At 41.3% G+C, this 23,300-nt stretch overlaps 1 protein-coding gene across 1 annotated transcript; it reads left to right on the forward strand.

Moving 5' to 3' along the window:
- Positions 1-1,162: 1,162 nt before the first annotated feature.
- On the forward strand, positions 1,163-23,032 carry LOC129006162 (lysozyme-like protein 1). The gene is made up of 5 exons (XM_054435552.1): positions 1,163-1,347; positions 3,989-4,152; positions 4,665-4,823; positions 21,910-21,988; positions 22,785-23,032. Exons 1-5 carry the CDS (start codon positions 1,235-1,237, stop codon positions 22,855-22,857), a joined length of 588 nt encoding a protein of 195 aa, XP_054291527.1. The 5' UTR covers positions 1,163-1,234; the 3' UTR covers positions 22,858-23,032.
- The last annotated feature ends 268 nt before the right edge of the window (positions 23,033-23,300 follow it).

Genomic DNA, 23,300 nt, shown 5'->3' on the forward strand with positions numbered 1-23,300 from the left:
ATCCCTATTTCAAAGCATTTTGAAAAAGATGTTTGAGGGAAAAACCTATACATTTTCTCGTATTATAGACTGTTCACAAGAAGTCCACTAATGGCTTCTAAAGATAAAAAAGACCCTCAAGCAGCTTGAAATAATGAAAGTTGAAATTGAAACTCTGCTGAAAAATTATGTTTCATCTCTAATATTGAGAAATATTGAAACATTTGATAACACAGTGTGCTATCTTCCTGATACAAGCCCATGTGAAAGGCAATTTGGCAAATAGCAAAATTACAAAATTACACCCTTTGATCCAGCAAGATATTCTTGTAAAGGTATAAGTGACATATGTACAAAATTACTGGTTGTAATATATTTATAATAGAAGAATAAAATAAGTGTGCATCAATATGAAATTGGTTAAGTATGCTATGTTGTATCTGTATAATGCAATACTATATGAACTTAAAAATAGATTTCAACAAAACTTTTGCATTATTGGCAGATGGAATTTAAGAAAATATAACGATTAGTTAGGTGCAGCCAACAATAAACTTCTACTTAGATCTACATATTCCAATGAGAATTCATTTCAAATGTGTCACTAAATCTGAACATTGAAATAAATAGACCTTGAAAACAGCTCTTTAGTTATTGATTCACAAAGTGTTAAGCCAAATTTTTCAAAAATAATAAAATCATGTTATTACAAATATATTTTATTAATAATAATTTGACTATAGCAAAGAAATGTGCTGTTAATAAATTTTTAATGTTAATTTCACCTCTATGTCGTTAATTTTCAAATTTTAGTTTTGTGTATGTTGATAATTTATGTAGCATATTAGTACTGAGGTACAGAAGTATGATTTATAACTTAATGTACATCTAAAGAGGATACATGCTTAACTTTCTTCATTAATGGAATTTGTGATAAAGTTTGCAAGACTGTTGCCTCAGAGAACAGCTCTCACTTGGACGGGAGGTCCTGGCCAAGTTGTGTAATGAGGAGGGTTGTTGAGGGGAAAAGAGAAAAAACAAGAGGTATTAAGCCCCAGAGGACAGTTATCACCTGCCTCAGAACACAAGCGTGCAGGATGATATAGCTTTTAGCGCCAAGAAGTAGAATTCTAGCATCTCTAGGTGGTGAGAAACAAAGCATAAGAATTTTTCTTTCTCTAACACTCTAAAGAAAGGTTCTCGAGCTAGGAAAGGATTACTTGCGCCTTGTTAGAATCAGACATGGCTTCAGGGGATGCAGGACACTCACCTGAGCTGCCTGTCACTGACTAAGTGGAGCAGTGTTTCTTCCACAGACTCAACTGAGAAGTCAGCCTCTGGGGCAGGCACCAGGAATCTGCCTTTTCAGTAAGATCTAAATTAGTCTTATGAAGCCACCTGTCCCTGAGAACCAGCAATGGCAGGTTCTTGAAGGATGTAGAACATGATGCTTGGGGTTATCATTGCTGCGGGTTTTCTTTTGACTTGTTTGAGATCAGTAAAATTCTAAGGCAGGGGATGGAAACCAACTTTATTTATAAGCTCTGCATCTTTTTTCTTTTTTCTTTTCTTTTCTTTTTTTTTTTTTAGACCGGGTCTCTCACTCTGCTGCCCAGGCTGGAGTGCAGTGTCACAATCATGGCTCACTATGGCCTCAACCTCTCAGCCTCAAGTGATCCTCCCACCTCAGCCTCCCAGTAGCTAGGACCACAGGCACACACCACCATGCCTGGCTAACTTTTGTATATTTTGTAGAGACAGGGTCTACCTTTGTTGCCCAGGCTGGTCTCAAACTCCTGGCTTCAAGCAATCTGCTCGCCTCAGCCTCCCAAAGTGCTTGGATTACAGGTATCACCCACCATGCTTGGCCTTAGCTCTGCATCTTAAACTTTGTTTGTCTGTCCCTCACAGCTTAACACAATGCTGCACACCACGGACTGGCATGCTCTCTCTGAAAAGGGCCAGATAATAATATGTTAAGCTTTGTGGTCTATATAGCCTCTAACACAATTACTCAACTCTGCCACTGTAGTTGGAAATCAGCCACCAATGATATATTACCAAATGGGTGTAGCTATGTTTCAATAAAACTTTACATACAAAAGCAGGCCTGGTTTGCCCATGCTTGCTATTCACGTTTGTAATGTACATGCCCCTCATGCAATGCAGTTCCTTACCTTATTGCTTAGTCACCTTAAAGCCCTGCTTGTTACTCGGTGCGGTGGCCTTGCTGATGACTACTTATCCCTGTTTTGGGCCTAGTCTTTCAATGCAGGAATCCAGCCCCAGGGAGAGAAACTAATTACTGGAGAAGTTTCTAGGCAAGTGCAGAAAATGACACGGGATGAACATATGTAAGAACATCAAGTTCAGGATCCCGAGTAGTTGTCAGAAATTTCACTTCACCCCATCCCAGCAAGGCTGTTGTATCTGGGGAAGACATTATTTCAAGAGGGGAAGAGATTGTGGAAAATCGGTAGGCAGCAGGAGACAGCTCTCTTGATCCTACTCCCATTTCAGATGATTCCGCAGGGGTCTCTTTATTGTCCTTCTGCTCCCCCAGGTGCTTTCCTCCTTTTGTGAGGCATTGTCATCCATCCCTCTTGCTCCCCAGTCAGGCGCCAGACTTTTAGGATGCCCCCCGGAGTGTGGTGAAGCTTAGCAAAGCAATACGTTTGCAATCTAAGATAAAACACTGGTACTTTGGGCTGGGCATGGTGGCTCACATCTGTTATCCCAGCACTTTGGGAGGCCGAGGTGGGCAGATCACAAGGTCAGGAGTTCGACACTAGCCTGGCCAACATAGTGAAACCTCATCTATACTAAAAACACAAAAATTAGCCAGGTGTGGTGGTGGGCGCCTGTAATCCCAGCTACTCAGGAGGCTGAGGCAGGAGAATCGCTTGAACCTGGGTGGCAGAGTTTGGAGTGAGCCAAGATGGCGCCACTGCACTCCAGCCTGGGCAACAGAGTGAGATTCCATCTCGATAAATAAATAAATAAATAAATAAATAAATAAATAAATAAAAGCACTGATACTTTGGAAGCAAAGCTCCCACATTTGGAACTGAATCAAGAAAAGAAAAATGAAAGAGTAGGTGCTTAATCTTCACTCTTCGATAAACCCCCAAACAATAACTCTTAAAGTTTTCCATACAGGCCCACGTGTCTTTCACCTCTGGCTGAAATGGGGTGTCTGCTTCTACACATCCAGTTGACTCTTGAACAAATGTAGGGGTCACGGGCACCGACGCCTGCAGTTGAAAATCTGCATGTAACTTTTGACTCTCCAGAAACTTAACGACTCCATAGCCTACTGCTGACTGGAAGCCTTACTGATAACATAAATAGCCAATAAACACATATTTTGTATGTTCTATGTCTTCTATACTGGATTCTTACAATAAAGTTAGCTAGAGAAATGAATGCTATTAAGAAAAGAATAAGGAAGAGAAGATATATTTACTATTTGTTAAGTGGAAGTGGATCATCTCGAAGGCCTTCATTCTGGTTGTCTTCACACTGAGCAGGCTGAGGTGGAGGAGGAAGAGGAGGGATTGGTCTTGCTGTCTCAGGGGTGGCAGAGGCAGAAGAAAATTCACGTATAAATGGACCCACGCAGTTCAAACCTATGTTGTTCAAGGGTCAGCAGTATAGGGAATGTTTCACCCTTGTATTCTATTTTTTATTTATAGAATTAAAATAGAAATCCTAAAAATGCCCCCTGTGGTTTTCACCTGGATGTGTATTAAGGAGCGTTAATTTTTTCGCTTGCTTAACCCTGAGAACACAGCATTGACTTGAAAGTTACTGTATGGAAAAGCATTAAGGAGACAGCCTGCAGTCGCATTCCTTCCCTGGACTGTAGAGTGGCCGGTTTTCCCTGATGGTGGCACTGAATGACCAAAGTGACAGGCAGCATCTAGGCAGGGCTGTGCACAGTCACCGCCGCTGGATTTCAAAGTTCCTGAATCAAGATCGTCTGACCTGTTCTCCTGCTCTTTGGCAGGTTCTGTCTCCGGCAGGCTTTGAGGATGAAGGCTGTGGGCATTCTGACCCTCATTGGCTGCCTGGTCACAGGCGCCGAGTCCAAAATCTACACTCGTTGCAAACTGGCAAAAATATTCTCGAGGGCTGGCCTGGACAATTACTGGGGCTTCAGCCTTGGAAACTGTGAGACTCTTTCTTTCCTGCTCTCCTTCTGTCCTTGACCTTTCCCCTGAGATGTTGAAGGTCCTGGCCACACTCCCTGCTGTGTCTTCCCAACTACTCCTGCTCTGCCCTCACCGCACCCAGGGGTGGCTGCTAGCCTAACTGTGGCTCTCTGGGTCTCCTCTCCGTCCTCCCCTGCCCCTCATGTCCTTATTCCTGGAGTCCTGTCATTACGACACTAGCCAGGGAAGGGGAAAATAATGCCACCTCTGCTGGCATTGTGGGGAGCGGGGGGACCTGACTTTTGGTCTAGATTAGGCTCAGCCCCTGACTGGGTGTGCAGCTTCAGGTGTGCCATCCCAGCCCCCGATGTGCCCCTCGTGTGCCCCCTGGGTGCATGCCCGCCCTGCCCTGCCCAAGGTGTATTGGGAGGAAGCAGTCAGGTAACAGGGATAAGGAAACTCGCCCTCAGACCAGGCTTAGAGCAAACGATGCACTTCCTTTGCTGGCGTTTCTGGCTTTCCCCCCTCCAGGGATCTGCATGGCGTATTATGAGAGCGGCTACAACACCACGGCCCAGACGGTCCTAGATGATGGCAGCATTGACTACGGCATCTTCCAGATCAACAGCTTCGCGTGGTGCAGACGCGGAAAGCTGAAGGAGAACAACTACTGCCACGTCGCCTGCTCAGGTGAGGCTCTGACTTTCCAACGATGCCATCCTCAGGAAGAGGCAAGAAAGCCGACAATGGGATCACCAACCATGTCTTGCTTTAACTAAAATTTGGAGTTCAGGCTAGCAAATAGGTCTGTTTCAGATTGGTAAATTATGCAACAGTTTCCAAGGTGACACTCAGGATCCTGCAGCTGACTTGTCCAAAGATGACTTATTCCTTGTAGGACAGTTTTTTGAAGCCCTCCACTAAAGCAAGGGGATGGACAAACAACCCTACTGCCCTTTCATGTTAGAGATATTTGATATCTTCAGTAAGAAAAAGGAAGCTGCCTGCCAGCTGCTTTCTATAAGCAATTCACTCAAAGGAGGCAGTTTGTACTTCTTTGTGCAGAATGAGATGAATACACTTTAGGTTTCTTTCTTTTCTTTTCCCTTTTTCTTTTCTTTCTTTCTTTTTTCTTTTCTTTTTTTCTTTTTGAGACAGGGTCTCACTCTCTTGCCTAGGCTGGAATGCAGTGATGTGATCATAGCTCATTGCAGTCTTGACCTCCAGGCCCCAAGCGATCCTCCCTCCTCTGGGTAGCTAGAACTACAGGCACACGCCTGGCTATTTTGTAATTTTTTTGTAGAGACAGAGTCTAGCTACAGAGTCCCGTTATGGGGTCCCACCTAGGCTGGTCTTGAACTCCTGATCTAGGGAGATTCTCCTGCCTTGGCCTCTCAGAGTGCTAGAATTACTGGTGTGGGCCACTATATTTAGCTAGCCACATGTCTTAAACATTAGAAATTAAGCTAGAATTTACTTTCATGTCTTCTACTTTAGTCATTCCAGAAATACATATGAGCACAGCATTAAGGATAACAAAATACATCAGGCATGAATTCTGCTTTACCGAACTTTCATGTGACATGACAAGAAAAGAGAATATGTGCTTACATGAAGTTAATCATGTAAGGAGGAGTGCACTGAGTGCCATGGGCTTCAGAGGAAAGCGACAGTATTAAGAAAACCATGGAGCCAGGCACAGTGGCTCACGCCTGTAATCCGAGCACTTCGGGAGGCCGAGGCAGGTGGATCACCTGAGGTCAGGAGTTTAAGACCAGACTGACCAACATGGTGAAACCCTGTGTGTACTAAATAATACAAAAATTAGCTGGGCATGGTGGTGGGCACCTGTAATCCCAGCTACTCGGGAGACTGAAGCTGGAGAATTGCTTGAACCTGGGAGGTGGAGGTTGCAGTGAGCCAAGATTGTGCCATTGCACTCCAGCCTAGGTGACAGAGCAAGACTCCGTCTCCAAAAAATAAAAATAAAATAAAAAATAAAAAAAATAAATAAAATCATGGAAAATTCTGCAGACACAGTGATATTTGACCTGAGACTTAAATGATAGGGCAGATTTGGGTAGAGATAAAGAAAAGTTATCCCAGGCCAGGGGAACAGCAAAAGCAAAGAGGTGCCTGTGGGAAGGTGTGAAGCATGAACAGAGAGTAGGGAGAGGCTTGTTTTTTCTGTGACAAAGTGACACGAAGAGAATCCCAGGAAAGGCAGGTGGAGAGGCTAACGACCACCCGAGTGTGAAAAACGCAGGCTAAGAGGCTTTCACTGATTTCTGCCTGCAAGAGGAAACCAAGAGAGGTCAGTTAATTAAGCATTGCTTCAGCAAGATCAGTCTGCAAGCAGGGTGTGGGATAGATTAAAGCAGAGACCATTTAAGTGTCACTGCAGTTATTGAGCTAAGTGCCACAAAAAGACTGAATGATGGTTATGGTTGGTGACATGGAGAAGACTGATGCAAGAGATGCTGAACAGGCAGAGGGCAGAGCTCAGTCAAAGGCATCTTGTCTGTGCTCCCTCTAGAGTGTAACTCCCTTGAGAGCAGAGAGTTCTGTTTCATTCACTGATGTATCCTCAATGTCTAGAATGGTGCCTGGCCATTGCAGGAGCTCAGTAAATGTTTATTGAGTAAATGGAGAGAATGAGGAACAAGAGTGAAGTCAGAGAGTCATAAAATATTCTATTGCAAATTCTTTCAGAGCAGAAAATAAACTGTTTTAACTTCTCTTTGCCACATCCAGGAGTCCTCTCCTTATTGAAGGGGGATACATCCCAAGACCCCCAGTTGATGCCTGAAACTGCAGATAATACCTAACCCTGTATATACTATGATTTTTCCTGTACATAGATACCAATGACAAAGTGTAAGTTATAAATTAGGCACAGTAGGATGTTATCAACAATCAATAATAATGGGATAATTATAACAATATACTGTAATAAAAGTATGTAAGCACCTTCTCTCTGACTCTCAAAATATGTTATATTGATAAAACTAACCAACCACTGCTGAGTGTAAATGAAAACTTGGAAAATGAAACTGCAGATAAGGGGGAACTATTGTACGAGATAATGAGTATATGGGTTTGAATGTTTGAATGACTGAATAATATGTTAAGGTACGTAGTATATTGTCCCTACCCTAACATTGATAAAGAATGATCACTACCTCCTGAGATAGATCTCCCGATTGTTGGTCAGCCCTTAATTTAGAACACTCCTTTGTTAGGCCAAAATCTATCTTCTTCTAGCCTTCTATATCGATCCTAGTTTTTCCTTCTGGGCTTATTCAAAACAAGTTTGCTTTATGTTACACATAAAAACTTATCAACTGTATGCAAATGATTTATAAGTATCTCTCATCTCTGGTTTCTTATCTTCTGAGCTAAAACATTCAGTATATTCACTTTCCATAGGCATGACTTTTGAACCCTTCTCTGTCCTGGTCAATCTTATTAGCATTCCTTAAGAGCTCACCAATGGAGTCTTTCAGTTAAATATGAGGATTAAATGTGTGCATTTACCTCCCATGGTGGGCTGAGTCCCCAACTTCCAAATGTCCACTCTCTAATCTCTGAAATCTCTCACTCTGTTACCTTACGAGGCAAAAGGAACTTTGCAGATGTGAGGAAGGATCTGAGCTCAGGCAGGGGAGATTATCCTGGACAATGTGGGTGGAGCCAACCTAATCTCATGAGTCTTTAAAAGCAGAGAATCTTGCCCAGCTGTGGTCAGAGAAAGCTCCAATGATAGAAGAAGAAAGAGAGATTCAAAGTGTGAGAGAGACTTCACCCATCATTGCTGTTTGTGAAGATGGAGTAAGGGGCCATGAGTCAAGGGGTGTGAGTGGTCCCTAGAAGCTGGGAATGGCCCTCAGGTGACAACCTGCAAGCAACAGGGATCTCAGTCCAACACCCACAAGGAACTGAACTCTGCCAAAACTCAAGTGAGCAAGGAAATGGATCTTCCTGCAGAGCGTCCAGAAAGGAAAACAGACTTGTCAGCACTTTGACTTCAGCCCTGTGAATCCCCTGGCACTCTTCCGGCCATCGGAACTGTAAGGAAATTTTGCAGTGTTTAAGCCACTACTTTTGTGGTAATTTGTTAGGGCAGCAATAGAAACCCAATACCCCTCTCCTCCCTCTTGGTGTCCTACCAAATTAATACTAAAGGGATTCGAGAATCAATAAGATAAAAAGATAAATCCACATATACAAGATAAATGGAAGAGGAAACAATACCAAAACATTTAGAAGCTGGAAAGCAGGAGGCAAGTGGTGACTAACTTAGTGATTAAAGAAATCTGAATCCTAAACCAGCAGAGAGAAAGCTGAGAAGCAAACATGGAACCAACAACAACAACAACAACAAAAAGTTCTAAAATCAGTAGCATTAGCTACTTCTGGAAGTTAGAATGAAGACAGATTACAAACAGGAAGACACATTTAAAATTCACTTAAGGAGTAGTTAGAACATCCAGTCCCTTCCTGAGGCATTCACCTACTGACTGCCCCTCACTCACCCTGGCAGAATACTGGGACTTTTTCCTCTAGACGAGTAAAGTAGAAAACCTCTCAACTGAGACCTCAACAATCTTTGAGGGTGAGAGCTCCAGACCACAGACATGGGAGATTAAGTTATAGTTTCTATAGTTCCAACCACCTTCTCCACTCAGACCCCACAATGATGGCAGCCAGGCCAGACTCTCCAGATGAGAAGATTTTCTTCTAGGGATCTGGCCAAATTGAAAGGAAATTACTAATGATTCTGAGTGGGACTCCCCAGTGAACAAGACTGGTCAAACCTCCCTGCAGTGAGATCCACAGTTGAAAATCCCTACCTCTGAGCACAGGGCTCTGCCAGCCTTTAGTGCCCCTCTCTTAAATAGTTGCAGAGAGCCAAGGCTCACCAGACTTCAGAGGAGTAGCAGTGACGTGAAAAAAAGTGAAGCAAAAACCAAACAGATAAAACTTTTTGAAAGCAGAGTTTATGCAAGGAAATGAAACTTCAAATTCAGAAAACTATCATTAATATCTTCAGATAGATAAGAGAGGATGCTTGGATGAAACAAAGCAAGATGTTTTTTTTGAAAAAAAAAAAAGAAAAAGGAAACATTCAGAGAACAAAATAAAGAGCCTTTGGAAATTAACAATATGATACAGAAATGGAAAACTCAATAAAGTAGTAAGAAGATAACATTGAAGAAATCTCTCTAAAAGCAGAGTTAAAAAAAGAGATAAGTGAAAAATAGGATAAATAAGAATGATAAAATAAATGGGTATAAAAATATGTTTTAGCAGGAGAGAAGAGAAACAATAGATAGGACACAACCTTTAAAAAACATTTCCAGAACTAAAGAGCATGTGATTTCAATTTGTAAGGTTCATCACCTGACCAGTACAGCAGTCACTCCTTGTCTATGGTTTTGCTTTCCATAGTTTCAGTTACTCATGGTCAACTGTGACTCAAAAGTATTAAATAGAAAATTTCAGAAATAAATAATTCATAACTTTTAAATTGCATGCCATTCTGAGTAGTGTGATGAAATCTTGCACCATTCTGCTTTGTCTCATACTGGATATAAATTATTTCTTTGTCCAGCATATCCACATTGTATACACTACGTGCCCATTAGTTACTTAGTAGCAGTCTCAGTTATCTGCCTTAAAAAACATAGTATATATACAATTTGGTACTATTCATCATTTCAGAAATCTACTGGGAGTCTTGGAATGTATCCCCCTTGGATAAAGTGATTATTTTACACTCACACTCAGGAACATCCTCATACAATTTCGGAGCACTGTAGAAAAACGGAATATGCAACAGGCTTCCATTTGAAAAAAAAAAGTTCCATACAAAAAATCAAGCATCAGAGTGACATCAGACTTCTCAACCACAACACTGGAAGCTAGAAGAAAATGGAAAAAGTCTTCAAAATTCTTAGGGAAAACCATTTCCAATATAAAATTCTGTGCTACCAAATTATCAATACACTTTGAGCATAGAATAAGTACATTTTCTGAGAACCAAGTTGTTAAATTTTTTACCTCCTGTATGATAAAGAATCCTGGCTGGAAGACAGAACAAACACAAACTGGCTAATTGGAGGAGAATATTAATAAAGACTCTACTTACAAAAATCTGGTCAAATCATAGAAAAAACATGGCAATAGTGAAGTAAGGGATTAGGAATCACAGGCAATTACCACCCCCTTGCCCAACGAAGAATGGAAAGAGAACTATGACCAGCACCGAGGTACAAAGGGTCTGCAGGGAGAGGACAACCTTCTAGGATCTGCGACCTTCCTTCAAGGGACTTGACTTGTGCTGAGTGACCTGACAGAAAGAAAGCTGGAAGATATTATATGTATATCCCAACCTCAGTGTCCCTCCTCTGTCCCTTTCCTGCTGATGCCTACTCTTATTTAAACCCCTTCAGAAATCAGAAGACATGGGAGACCATTGATGGCAACTGCGTGTGTCAGCCTCTGAGTGCACAGAGCATGGTGGAGAAGGGTAGAGAGTGGATCCATCAGGGCAAAGATGACATATTCTTCAGGGCAAAGATGACATATTCAGCTCACCTCCCATGCACCCTCTCTCACAAAACTATAGGAAAACATTCTTCACGAAAAGGATAAACTAAAACAATAAAGAGGAAGACATGGTTCAGGAAACAAGGGACTCAATAAGGGAGAAAGGCAAGAGGAATGCCCAGCCTGATTGTGAAGGATGATCCCAGGATGAGCTTTTATTATAGATTTCCAGTCACACCTCATTATGGTCAGAGAATATGGTCTATATCAACAGTCCCCAACCTTTTTGGCACCAGGGACCAGTTTGCAGAAGACCAATTTTCCATGAACCAGAGGGAGTGGGATGGTTTCAGGATGATTCAAGCGCATTACATTTATTGTCCACTTTATTTCTATTATCATTACATTGTAATATATAATGAAATAATTATACAACTCACCATAATGTAGAATCAGTGGGACCCCTGAGCTTATTTTCCTGCAACTGGACAGTCCCATCTGGGGATGATGGAAGACAGTGGCAGATCATCAGGCATTAGGTTCTCATAAGGACCGTGCAACCTAGATCCCTTGCATGCTCAGTTCACAATAGGGTTCCCACTCCTATGAGAATCTAATGCTGCCACTGATCCAACAGGAGGTGAAGCTCAGGTGGTAATGCAACCAATGGCAAGTGGCTGTAAATACAGATGAGGCTTAGCTCACTTGCCTGCCGCTCAACTCCTGCTGTGTGACTTGGTTCCTAACAGACAATGGACTGGTATCCGTCTGTGCTTAGGGTGTTGGGGATCCCTGGTCTATATGGTTTCAGACCTCTAATATGTCTTTAACCTTGTTTTACAGCACAGCAAATGTGTCTTATGGTGAAAATGCATTTGAAAAAAAAATGTGTATTTTATACTTGCTGGGTAGATGTTCTATAAATGACTGTTATTTCCTTTCTGATTTTCTTACTGAGAACTTATTAGACAGATCTTACTAGAACTATCATATAGTGAGAGATACATATTGAAATTTGCAACTATCATTTTAGTTTTGTCTATTTCTCCTTTCAGTCTTGTCCATTTTTGAAGCTTTGTTATTAGGCACATATTCATTGAGGACTGTTATGTCTTCATGGTGAATTGACCCTTTTATCACTGGTGTCCATGTTTCTCCTTAACTCTGGTACTATTTTTCATCCAGAAATCTACCTTATCTGATAGCAATATAGCCCACTCTCACTTTCTTTGGGGAAGTCTTTGCATAATATGTTTCTTTCCATCCTTTTACTTTTAACCCATCTGTGTCTTTATATTTAAAGTGAATTTCTTACAGATAGCATATAGTTATGTGTAGCTTTTGTATCCATTCTGGTAATTACTGCTTTTCAGTAGGAGTGATTAAACCATAGGTCAGCAAATGTTTGCCTAAAGGGCCAAATGGTAAATATGTTAGGCTTTTCAGGTCATATGGTTTTGATTGCAACTACTCACCCATGACAGAGTGTGAAAGCAGCCATAGAAAGTATGTAAATGAATGGGACTGGCTGTGTTCCAATAAGGCTTTATTTACAGAAACGGGAGGTTGGCCTGTGGGACATACTTTGTGGAACCTTGATTAGATCATTTACATTTAATGTGATTATTGATATGGTTAGTTTTAAATCCCATCTTGCTATTCTGTTTTTCTGTTTATGCCATCTCTTCATGGTTCCATTTTTTCTGCCTTCTTTTGAATTTTAAAAAAATATTTATTATTATCTTTTATTTCCTCCATTGGTTTGTTAGCTATATCTCTATTTTGTTTTTAGTAGTCACTCTAGGGTTTCCAATAGGCATTATTATCTTATTACATTCTACCCTCAAATAACACACCACTTCATATATAACATATGAGTTTCTTAAGAGTATTCTTTAATTTTTCCCATTCCATCCTTTGTGCCATGTTGTCATGCATTTTTCTTCTATATTTATATAACTCACAATCCATTTTTATTATCTTTGCTTTAAAAATTGTCTTTAAATAAATTTTTAAATGAGGAAAAAGGTTCTATAATATTTATTATATATTTACTATTTCCAATACTCTTCATTACTTTGGTGGATTTATTTGGGGAAGTAGTTAATTGATATCACTTTCCTTCAGCTTAAAGAACTTTCTTTACCTTCTTTTTGGTTTTGGTTTTGGTTTTTTTAGACTAGAGGTCTACTAGCAAGCATTCTCTCTGCTTTTGTTTGTCTGAAAATATCTATTCTATTTTGATTTTGAGAAATATTTTCTTTACATATAAAATTCTGGGCTGACAGTTGTTTTCCTCTCAAGTTGTTGCTGTTTTGAGAAAGGGTCTTGCTCTGTCACCCAGGCTGGAGTGCAGTGGCATGATCACAGTTCACTGCAGCCTCGACTTCCTGGGCTCAAGCAATCCTCCCACCTTAGCCTCCCGAGTAGCTGGAACCACAGGCACATGCCACTATGCCTGGCTGATTTTTATTTTATTTTTTGTAGAGATGGGTGATATGGTTTGGCTGTGTCCTCACCCAAATCTCATCTTGAATTGTAACTCCCATAATTCCCATGTGTTGTAGGAGGAACCCAGTGGGAGTCAATTGAATTATGGGGGCAGGTCTTTCCTGCACTGTTCTCTTGATAGTGAATGAGTCTCATGAGATCTGATGGTTTTGAAAACAGGGGTTTCCCTGCACAAGCTCTCTTTTTGCCTGCTGCCATCCATGTAAGATGTGACTTGCTCCTCCTTGCCTACTGCCATGATTGTGAGGCCTCCCCAGCCATGTGGAACTGTAAGTCCATTAAACCTCTTTCTTTTGTAAATTGGCCAGTCTCAGGTATGTCTTTATCAGCAGCATGAAAATGGACTAATATATGGGGTCTCACCATGTTGCCCAGGCTGGTCTCAGACTCCTGGGCTCAAGCCATCCTCAGCCTCCCAAAGTGCTGGAATTACAGCTGTGAGTCATCATGCTTAGCTTCAAATTGTTAAAGATATTACATTGCCTTCTGGCTTGCCTTGTGTATGATGGGAAACCAATGATTTTCTTATCTCTGTCCCCTGTATGTAATATGTCCTTTTTATCTAGTCATTTTTAAGATTTTTTCTCTATCACTCATTTTCAGCAATTTGATTATGTGTGATATTTGTGTTTATCTTACTTGGTATTCATTAACATTTTGCATCTCTGAGTTTATAATTTTCATTAAATTTGAAAACATTTCAATCATTCTTTCTTCTAATACTCTTCTTTTCTCCTTCAAGGATTCTAATGGCACTTATGTTAGATCATTGATGCTGTCCCATTTATCACCATGGCTTTTCATGTTTTTAGCCTTTTTCCCTACCTGTGTTTTATTTTCAGTAGTTTCCATTGTTGTGTCTTCAAGTCCACTGTTACTTTTTTTTTAATGCTAATCTATTAAGCTTATTGATTGGATGTTTCTTTTCAGATACTGTGTTTTTTATTTGGTGTTAGGCAAACTTTTGTATCTCTCATTTCGTTTTATGCATGTTTTTCTTGAAGTCCTTGATATAAGTAAGCATGTTTATAAGAAGTGATTTAAATTTCTTATCTGCTATAGAATCAACTGTCATTTCTGGGTCTTGCCCTTGACTGATCTTTCTCCTGGTATGTGTCACATTTCCCTGCCTCTGCACAAGGAATCATTTTCTATTGAATACATACACAGTGTGTGTGTTGATGGCTGTTGTGAGTCCTCGAGTCCTGTCTTCTTAGTTTAAAAGAATTTCAACAAGAGATACACAGCAAAGGAGATGTAGCATAGACTAATTTACTGAAAAAGAAAAAGAATATTTTGAAAGTTAGGTGCAGAATGGACAGTACACCCTGAGAGAGACTTCAGGGCAGGCTGCTCGTAAGGATGAGACATCAAAGGCCGGCGCAAGGGATGCTCCCTTTAATGGAGTCTTCCATGATTATTCATAAATGGGTGGGAAGAGGTGTTGCTAGTAAGCATGTTCTGGGCGGTCCTCTTGGTGCATTTGCGCAGTAGCTGTACATGGTTGTTCATATGTCACATGTCTCATTAGCATCTTAAATCTCCACCCAGCTGTGTGTTTTTTATTATTATAATGAGCAAAGGGTCAGTCTGAGGACAGGTAAAGTCAAAATGCGCATGTTCCCTACAGGGGAAATTCCCTTCTGGAGACAGCTTTGTTTGAATGAGCTGGCCTACAGTGTGAATGCTGAGGCTCATGGTGTTGACTGGATGGTCACCACAGCTGCCGTACCTGAGGACACAGTTGCTTCCTTGCCTACCTATCCTGCTTCATATGCAACATTGTTGAGTGTCTAGACTGCGCTGTCTTCCTTTAAAGAGTGTTGAATTTCTTTTGCCAACCAGTTAAGTTTATTCTGATCAATGTAACCCTTTTAAGACTTGCTCTTAAACTTTGTTGGTGAAGTTCTGGAGTAGTCTTTATGGTAGGGCCAGTTTAGTCCCACTACTAAGGCATGACTACGCATACAGTGTCTCTTTTGAATGTGCTGAGGATTCAGCAAGGTCTATTCCCTCAGGCTAGTCAGAAATCAAATGTCTTCCAGCCCTGTGAGGTCTGTAATTGCCCCGCTCCCGGGGTAGTTCTCTGCCTAGCCCTGTGGAAATTTACCTGTGTATACCCAGTTTAGCCTTCAGTCAAAGACTGGGTGGAATCCCTTTGCAGATTTCTGCTGCTCTTCTTCTGGGTAGCTCCTGCCTCCCAGGTATTCTCCACAAAATCTGAGCTGCCTTGGCATCTGATGTCTGTCTCCTCCTCTTAGATGGCCATCCCCTGCCTGCTTCTACCTCCCTGGTCTGCAGAACTCCTCTGGGCAGAAAGTCATGGCAATCACAGGGTTCACTGTGTTTTTCTTTCTCTCAAAGATCATGATCCTGCAGTGCCAATTGTCCATATCTGAAAACAATTTTTCATCTATTTTGTCTAGTTTTCTAGTTGTTTACAGTGGGAAGAGAAATCTGTGACTCCTTCATGGTCATGTTTGACTTTAAATGCAGATTACTAATTTAATATTGTTCAGTTTCATCCCAATTAAGGAAGCCTGGGGCAAGGGTCTATCTGCAAGACAATCTTAGATTCTAAGAAATTAAAGTGTTGGACAGTTCATGGTCAGAGGTAGAAGGACACTCATATCTGTTTTCTTATCGTGAAGAGCATGGGATTTTCAGGGATAGCCTTAAAATAGAAAACAAGATGTTGGTTTTGCATACTAACCACCCTCCATGGCAGGCCTCCCTTAGCCTCAGGCCAGAGAGGCTTTTATTAGAATAATGTCATTCTGTCCCACATATTACAGAAGTAGGGACGTTTGTCCTGGGAAACTGAAAAAAAAGTTAGCATTAGGGTGTGTTTACAAGGTATGTGACATTATATGCATGTACAGCATAGATACACTTCATGCTCATTTTCTTCTTCTTCTTTTTTTTTGGTAGAGAAGGGGGTCTTGCCATGTTGCCCAAGCTGGTCTCAAACTCCTGGGCTCAAGCGATCCTCCCATCTCGACCTCCCAAAGTGCTGGGATTACAGGCGTGAGTCACTGCACCTAGCCCGTGACCATTTTCTGAAGCTAGACAGTCTCCTCAGTCTCATTCCAAATTGTATTCCTAAAATTCCTTCCTACTTTCCCCAAACTATTTGGACAGAAAATTGATGCTATATTCATATATACAAAGCATACATAAGCACACACGTTCATATACCTACACATATACATACACACAGTGTACAAAATGCCTGATGTGATGACAGTATTTACCCCCAACAGCACAGATTTCATTAAAATAAGAGCATTTGAGGAAAAAATGATTACTGACTCTATCTAGTGTAGTCTAGTGCACTTATATTAATCTTATTTTTCATCACCCTGGTATCTGAATTGGCCTTTGTCATCTCACGGGGGAAAGAGATGAACATCGAGGGTGTGGTGGCTGCTAGATTTCACTTGGGAGGCAGGAGGATGCCGAGGAGAGACACAGATACTTTGAAGTAGAACTAACATAACTGAAAATAGGACTGAAGCTCTTTTTGTGTAAATTGTTGATGTTTTCTGTTGGATGTGGAAGAATAAACGATTCTTTGCTGTTCAACATAACCCTTTCTTTATTCATGTTTGACTGGACAGAACTGTCTATTTAAAGTAAATTGAGCAGAAACAATTATTGGCAAGAGTCCTCGTTTAAAAAGTGCCATCTTAACTCATTTCTGCCCCTCTGCTGCCCTTCTGTGGCTATTTCTTGTAACGACATCTCAGTGCTCAGGGCTGGGGGGCCGGAGGGAGCTCTTGATTTTCCAGTCCCTACTTTCCCTGACATATTTTCCCAAGCAAATTCAGTCAAGTCCAACTTTCAAAACATCCCAATTGCACAACAAAATGCTCTAACAAAGTAGGAGGAGACAAACAACTGTACTCGGTGTCCGCTTCCTGGTCCTATATGGCCCGACCCTCCCAGAAATACTTACAGGGCATCCACAAACTGCCCTGCCCCTAGTACAAAATGTGCTCTTTCTGTACATGCCTGGGATGACCTCCAATCCCAGAATAATAGAATGTGATCTGCTTCCTCCTCACTATGTATTATATAATCTGTGTCCCTCCAACCTCTAGAGACCGCCCCAAACCCACATCTCCCAGAAAATATGCTAGACCACTTCCAAACACAAACCACAGTGTCTCAGCATTTATCAAGCACCCGAAATAAAGTGTCTCTAAGTAACCTGAACATGTATCAGGTACCAAATGCTTAAATTTGGATAACCTAATAGATAATTACTTGAAAAATTAATAAAGTATATTTTAATTATTAACTTTATTAACATATAGTGTTTTATGAGCAGGAATCTTTGCTTAAGTGACTTCTGTTGGAAATTCTGAGGAAAACAGAATTTAAGCCCTCTATCACAATACAGGCTCATTAACTGGGTGTGTGACCTCGGTTTATGGGGATAAAATGGTACCCACAGAAATGGTTGTTCAGAGGACTGATGGAGATTTTGCGTGAAGAGATTTAACATGTGCCTGACATAGAGTGAGATTTCTATAAAGCGTAAGCTAGTAGTAATAGCTATTATTATCTGAAATATTTATATGTCGAGAAGATAGGCAAGAGACTTTTATAAGCTGATATAGCTTTAGTTTTCACTGTAGTATTGTAAACCAAATGCCAGCGAATTTGCATATGTTGTTTCAATTGCTATCTCTTACAGATGATATATTTTGTTAGTTTTTCTCCTGATTAATAGAATTTTGTTTTAAATAAAAATTAAGTCACATTCAGGATAAATTTGCTTAAAAGAAATCTGTCACTACCTTTATCTTCTAGTTAAGCCGAACTGAGAAAGCCACAAAATTAGCAACTCAGGGAAATAGCATGCTCGAGAGAAAATTCCACTTTCAACAGAGTTAACAAAATAATCTGGTATTACAATGCTCTATTGAAATGTAACATTTTATGCTAGCATTTTTTTAAATTATTTTTTTCTGGTATCAAAAATAGTGCATTTCTACTGTAAACAAATTTTAGAAAATACGCAGCAAAGACTTAAGAGCATTGGTGATCCCACAGTTAAGAGCCAATCCTTCTTAAAGTATTAGTGAATTAATGACTGTCTTTTTTTTCTAAACCAGTGGTGTCTGATAGAACTTTCTGTGATGATGAAAATGTCTTCCATCTGTGCTGTCAAACATGAGAACCACTAGCTATGAGTGGCTATAAAGTATCTGAAATGTAGCTAGAACAAATAAGGAACTGAAGTTTTAATTATGTTTAATGTTAATTAATTAAAATTCATAGTTTTTGAATTTTTCCCAGCTTTAGTGAGGTATAATTGACAAATCAAAATAATATATATCTAAAGTAAATAACATGATAATTTTATTTTTGTATACATTGTGAAATGATTATTACAATCAAGTTTAACAAATCCATCACCTCACATAGTTACTGCGTGTGTGTGTGTGTGTGTGTGCGTGTGTGAAAGAGACTGAGAAAGAGAGAGAGAAAGAGAGAGAGAGAGAACACTTAAGATTCTGGCTCTGTCACCCAGCCTGGAGTGCAGTGATGCAATCTCAGCTCACTGCAACTTCTGCCTCCCAGATTCAAGTAATTCTCTTGCCTCTGCCTTCTGAGTAGCTGAGACTACAGGTGTGTGCCACCACACCTGGCTAATTTTTGTATTTTTAGTAGAGATGGGCTTCACCATGCTGGCCAGGATGGTCTCAAACTCCTGACCTCAAGTGATCCACCCGCCTCGGCCTCCCAAAGTGCTGGGATTACAGGCGTGAGCCACCGTGGCCAGCTACTCTCAGCAAATTTCAAGTAAGCAGTACGGTATAATTAACTGTGGTCACGATATTGTACATCAGATCCCCAGACCTTCCTCACCTTATAACTGAAAGTTTGGACCCTTCCATCAGCATCTCCCCATTTTCCTCACCAGCTACTGCTCTACTCTCTGCTTTTATGAGTTCAACTTGATAGATTTTGCATATGAGTGAAATCATGTGGTATTTGTCTTTCTGGGTCTCCCTTCCTTCACTTAGCACAATCTCCTTCAGTTCATTCGTGCTGCTGCCAATGTCAGCATTTCCTTCTTTTCCATGACTGAATAATATTCCACTCTCTATATAAACATATTTTTGTCCATTCCTCTGTCAACAAATATAATTTAAATGTAAATTGTCACATGTTGCTAATGCCTGCCATATTGGCATTAGCCAATACAGCTGTCAGTGGATATTTTTATGATATTGGGAACTTAACATTGCATTGGGAGCATTTCCCCCATGTTATAAAACATTCTGGGAAAACATAATTTAAATGGCTCTTTATTTTATTAAATGAAGGTATTATGATTAATTTGAACATCACTGATTATGAGAAATTAGATTTTTTTCATTTTAACTCTTGTAAATAAAGCTATAGTAAACCACTTTGTAAAGAAATATTTGTCTAGTGTCATGACTGTTTCCTTAGGATAGATCTGGAGAGAGAAATTATTAGGCAAAAGGATAAACACATGCTGCTGTGTTGGTTTCCTGAGACATTGAATCCATTATACTCCCACCAGCAAATATTCCAGAGAACCTGCCTCTCCCGCTCCCTTGTCAACATCAAGCATTATCCAATTCTCTAAAAAAAAAAAGAGAGAAAGAAAAAGAAAACAAAACCTTGGCGTAATTGACAAGCAGAAATGAGATCAAGTGGTTTGAGTATTTTTGTCCTTGATTGGTGGTTGTGGTGGTCATGGAGATGGGCCTCCCAGATCCCCTGCTAAGGGAAGACATGCCGCCCCCGCTGCAGTTGTGTGATGAGCAGACAGTACCTGCCACCTGCTTCAGGACTGGCTTCAGGTGCAGGTTGTTCCCTTCCGGGGTGACCCAGACCCAGTGACATGTGAGGCAGAGGCATGTGGACCTGGCATGTGGGCCTGACTTGGACCACTCTGATGGGCAGTGCTCACTCGGGAGCTCATGGCTGGGCTGCCCAAGGAATTGCTGGGTCTGCGTCACAAATGGACATCTCTGTCTGCCCATCCTGCTTCCTCCACCCCATTCCTTTCATAGGTGTGGATCCCTGAGGAATATCTAGCCCCTCAAACCCATCGCAGCATCTGTTCCTGGAGACCCAAATTGCAACAGAAGTGATGTCGGACTTTTAAATTTTATTTGCCTTTTTCTGTCATGTTTGTGTTGAGAAGGATTCTGAAGCTACTTTTCAGGCAAGCAGGAAAGAATGTGGATATCAAATAATACATTTCAATCAAAAGATTTGTTATGTCTGAAGCAATAGAAAATGTAATAAATGGCCGGGCACAGTGCTGGCTGTGATACCAGCACTTTGGGAGCCAAGGCAGGAGGATCACTTGAGCCCCAGAGTTCAAGACCAGCCTGGCCAACACGGTGAAACCTTCTCTCCACAAAAAATACAGATAATAAAAATGGCCGGGCATGGTGGCGCATGCCTGTAGTCCCAGCTACTTGAGAGGCTGAGGTGGGAGGATCACTTAAGCCCAGGAGGTTGAGACTGCAGTGAGCTATAATCGTGCCACTGCATTCCAGCCTGGGTGACAAAGTGAGATCCTGTTTCAGAAAAAAGGAAAAGCAATAAAGATAGAGATAGATGTATTTGACTTAAAACTTTCTCCATATGAAAAATACCCCAGACCGGGTGCGATGGCTCACACCTGTAATCCCAGCAGTTTGGGAGGCCGAGGTGGGTGGAACACTTGATGTCAGGAGTTTGAGACCAGCCTGGCCAACATGGTGAAACCCCATCTCTAGTAAAAATACAAAAATTAGCCCAGCGTGGTGGCACACATCTGTAATTCCAGCTACTGGGGAGGCTGCAGCAGGCGAATCGCTTCAAGCCAGGAGGCAGAGGCTGCAGTGAGCTGAGACTGTGCCACTGCACTCCAGCCTGGGTGACAGAATGAGATTCTGTCTCAAAACAAAAACAAAAACAAAACAAAACAAAACCCTGGATAAAAATTTTTTCAGGCACAATTTGAAATGACAATAGACAAAAGTTTAATATTTACCTCTAAAGAGATCTTATATGTCAAACTAACCCAAATAGAGAAAACATTGTGCTATCCTGTCTTCTGTGCCGTTTTTTTTTCTTAAGACAGAGTCTCACTCTGTTGCCCAGGCTGGAGTGCAGTGGTGTGAACACGGCTCACTGCAACTTCAACCTCCTGGGCTCAAGTGATCCTCGCACTTCAGGCTCCCGAGTAGTTGGGACTAGAGGTGTGCACCATCACACCTGGCTAATTGTTTACTTTTTGTAGAGATGGGATCTTGCTATGTTGCCCAGGCTGGACTCAAACTCCTGGCCTCAAGTGATCCTCCTACCTCAGCCTCCCAAACTGCTGGGATTACAGGTCTGAGCCACCACGCCTGGCCTGCGCCTATTTCTTTAGGACATAAAAAACATTCTTGCGTGGCATCTTCTCTAAACACATTTCCAAAAACCCTTCAGGATTGGGCTCTTCTTCTGAAACGTCAGGTAGTACAAGATGAAAATGGTCTTAAAACAACAAAAAAAAGTTCTTTTTGAAGAAGCTTAATGAAAATGAGATTGTGGCTTTGCAGGCAAAATCATAGTTCTTCCAACCGTCTTGATCCAAAAAGACTGAGAAAAGTGAAATAAAGTTGAGTTGGGGTCCCTCTCCAACAACAAAGTCTCGCCTAACCCTGATGTCTTCTCTCTTTTACAGCCTTGATCACTGATGACCTCACAGATGCGATTATCTGTGCCAGGAAAATTGTTAAAGAGACACAAGGAATGAACTATTGGTAAGAGTGTTTCCTTGGGAGATTTGGGCTGTCATGGGCAAAACCTAGTGTGTGTATTTATCACAGTTATGGTGGAATTGACAAACTCACCTCCACAGAGTGGTCTGACCAATGGAACGAGACCTTGTCTATATTTTCCTTCAGTGTGCAGGTGTGCAGTGAAAATAGAAGTACATAGAATGGGAAGGGAGAGATAGGATTAGGTTAAGATAATTTGCAATTGCTTTTCATATGAACATATTCCAAACAATGGAGAAAGGTATTTTCTAAAGTGACTTGGAAAGGGTCAATTGAGTCAATTCAACAGAGGAAAAAAAAAAAGCTTGAGTTTGCTCTAGATTTGGATAAGATTTTGAAGGTTACGGCAACATTTTGCAGGGAAAGAGAATGAGCAGCAGTGAGAGGAAAGTGAGCAGGTCTGTGTCATGGTGCCTCAGCAGAAAGCGCCCCCAGCATTGAGCCTGGGGCCTTGCATTCGCTGCTGCTGTGTTCTGGTGAACGTTGCCAGCCGGCCCCACTCAGAGAACCCAAATTTTCACAGATGTGGGTATGTCATGAAATGACCCATCCTTACAAAAGTTGATTGCTTGTTGCTGAAGCTAACAATGGCTAGGAGAAAACCAGGTGACAAAAGTCTGAACTAGGCAAAAGGACAGCATCCTTGAATCACAGAAGCAAATGAAACCCAACCCAGGGTTCCGCTGGTGATTTTGGTTAATTTCTGTGGACTTTGAAACTAAGACAGTTTGGATTGTCATGCTTCTTTCTGCTGCTCCTGCTTCCCTCTCGTCCTCAGGCAAGGCTGGAAGAAACACTGTGAAGGCAGAGACCTGTCCGAGTGGAAAAAAGGCTGTGAGGTTGTTTCCTAAACTGGAACTGGACCCAGGATGCTTTGCAGCAACGCCCTAGGATTTGCAGTGAATGTCCAAATGCCTGTGTCATCTTGTCCCATTTCCTCCCAATATTCCTTCTCAAACTTGGAGAGGGAAAATTAAGCTATACTTTTAAGAAAATAAATATTTCCATTTAAATGTCTTCACCCTGTCTCAGTTTCAATGATGTCATAATAGCATGGTGTTAAGACTTGAAAAATCACTTCCACAATGCTCTAGCTTTGGAAGAAACAAAGTTCCCTTCTTCACTGTAGGGAGTCCTGGTTTCTGTGGCCCTGAAACTGCTGCTCATTCAAAAATAAGACTCCCTCATCTTCAGGGCCATCCTCAGAAACAGGACACATGCAGAAGGGTGAGGTTAGGAGCTAGGAGCACCTGAGGGGCCGAATCCCCTTAAGAGTACCCCAGAAGGACCATCT

The sequence above is a fragment of the Pongo pygmaeus genome, chromosome 8 (genome assembly GCF_028885625.2).
Source record: "Pongo pygmaeus isolate AG05252 chromosome 8, NHGRI_mPonPyg2-v2.0_pri, whole genome shotgun sequence".
NCBI lineage: Eukaryota > Metazoa > Chordata > Mammalia > Primates > Hominidae > Pongo > Pongo pygmaeus.

Coding starts and splice junctions, on each gene's coding strand:
- LOC129006162 (XM_054435552.1), top strand. CDS start 1,235: ATGCAGGACACTCACCTGAGCTGCCTGTCACTGACTAAGTGGAGCAGT. Junction 1,348..3,988: donor ACCAGGAATCTGCCTTTTCA/GTAAGATCTAAA, acceptor GCTCTTTGGCAG/GTTCTGTCTCCGGCAGGCTT. Junction 4,824..21,909: donor CTGCCACGTCGCCTGCTCAG/GTGAGGCTCTGA, acceptor TCTCTTTTACAG/CCTTGATCACTGATGACCTC.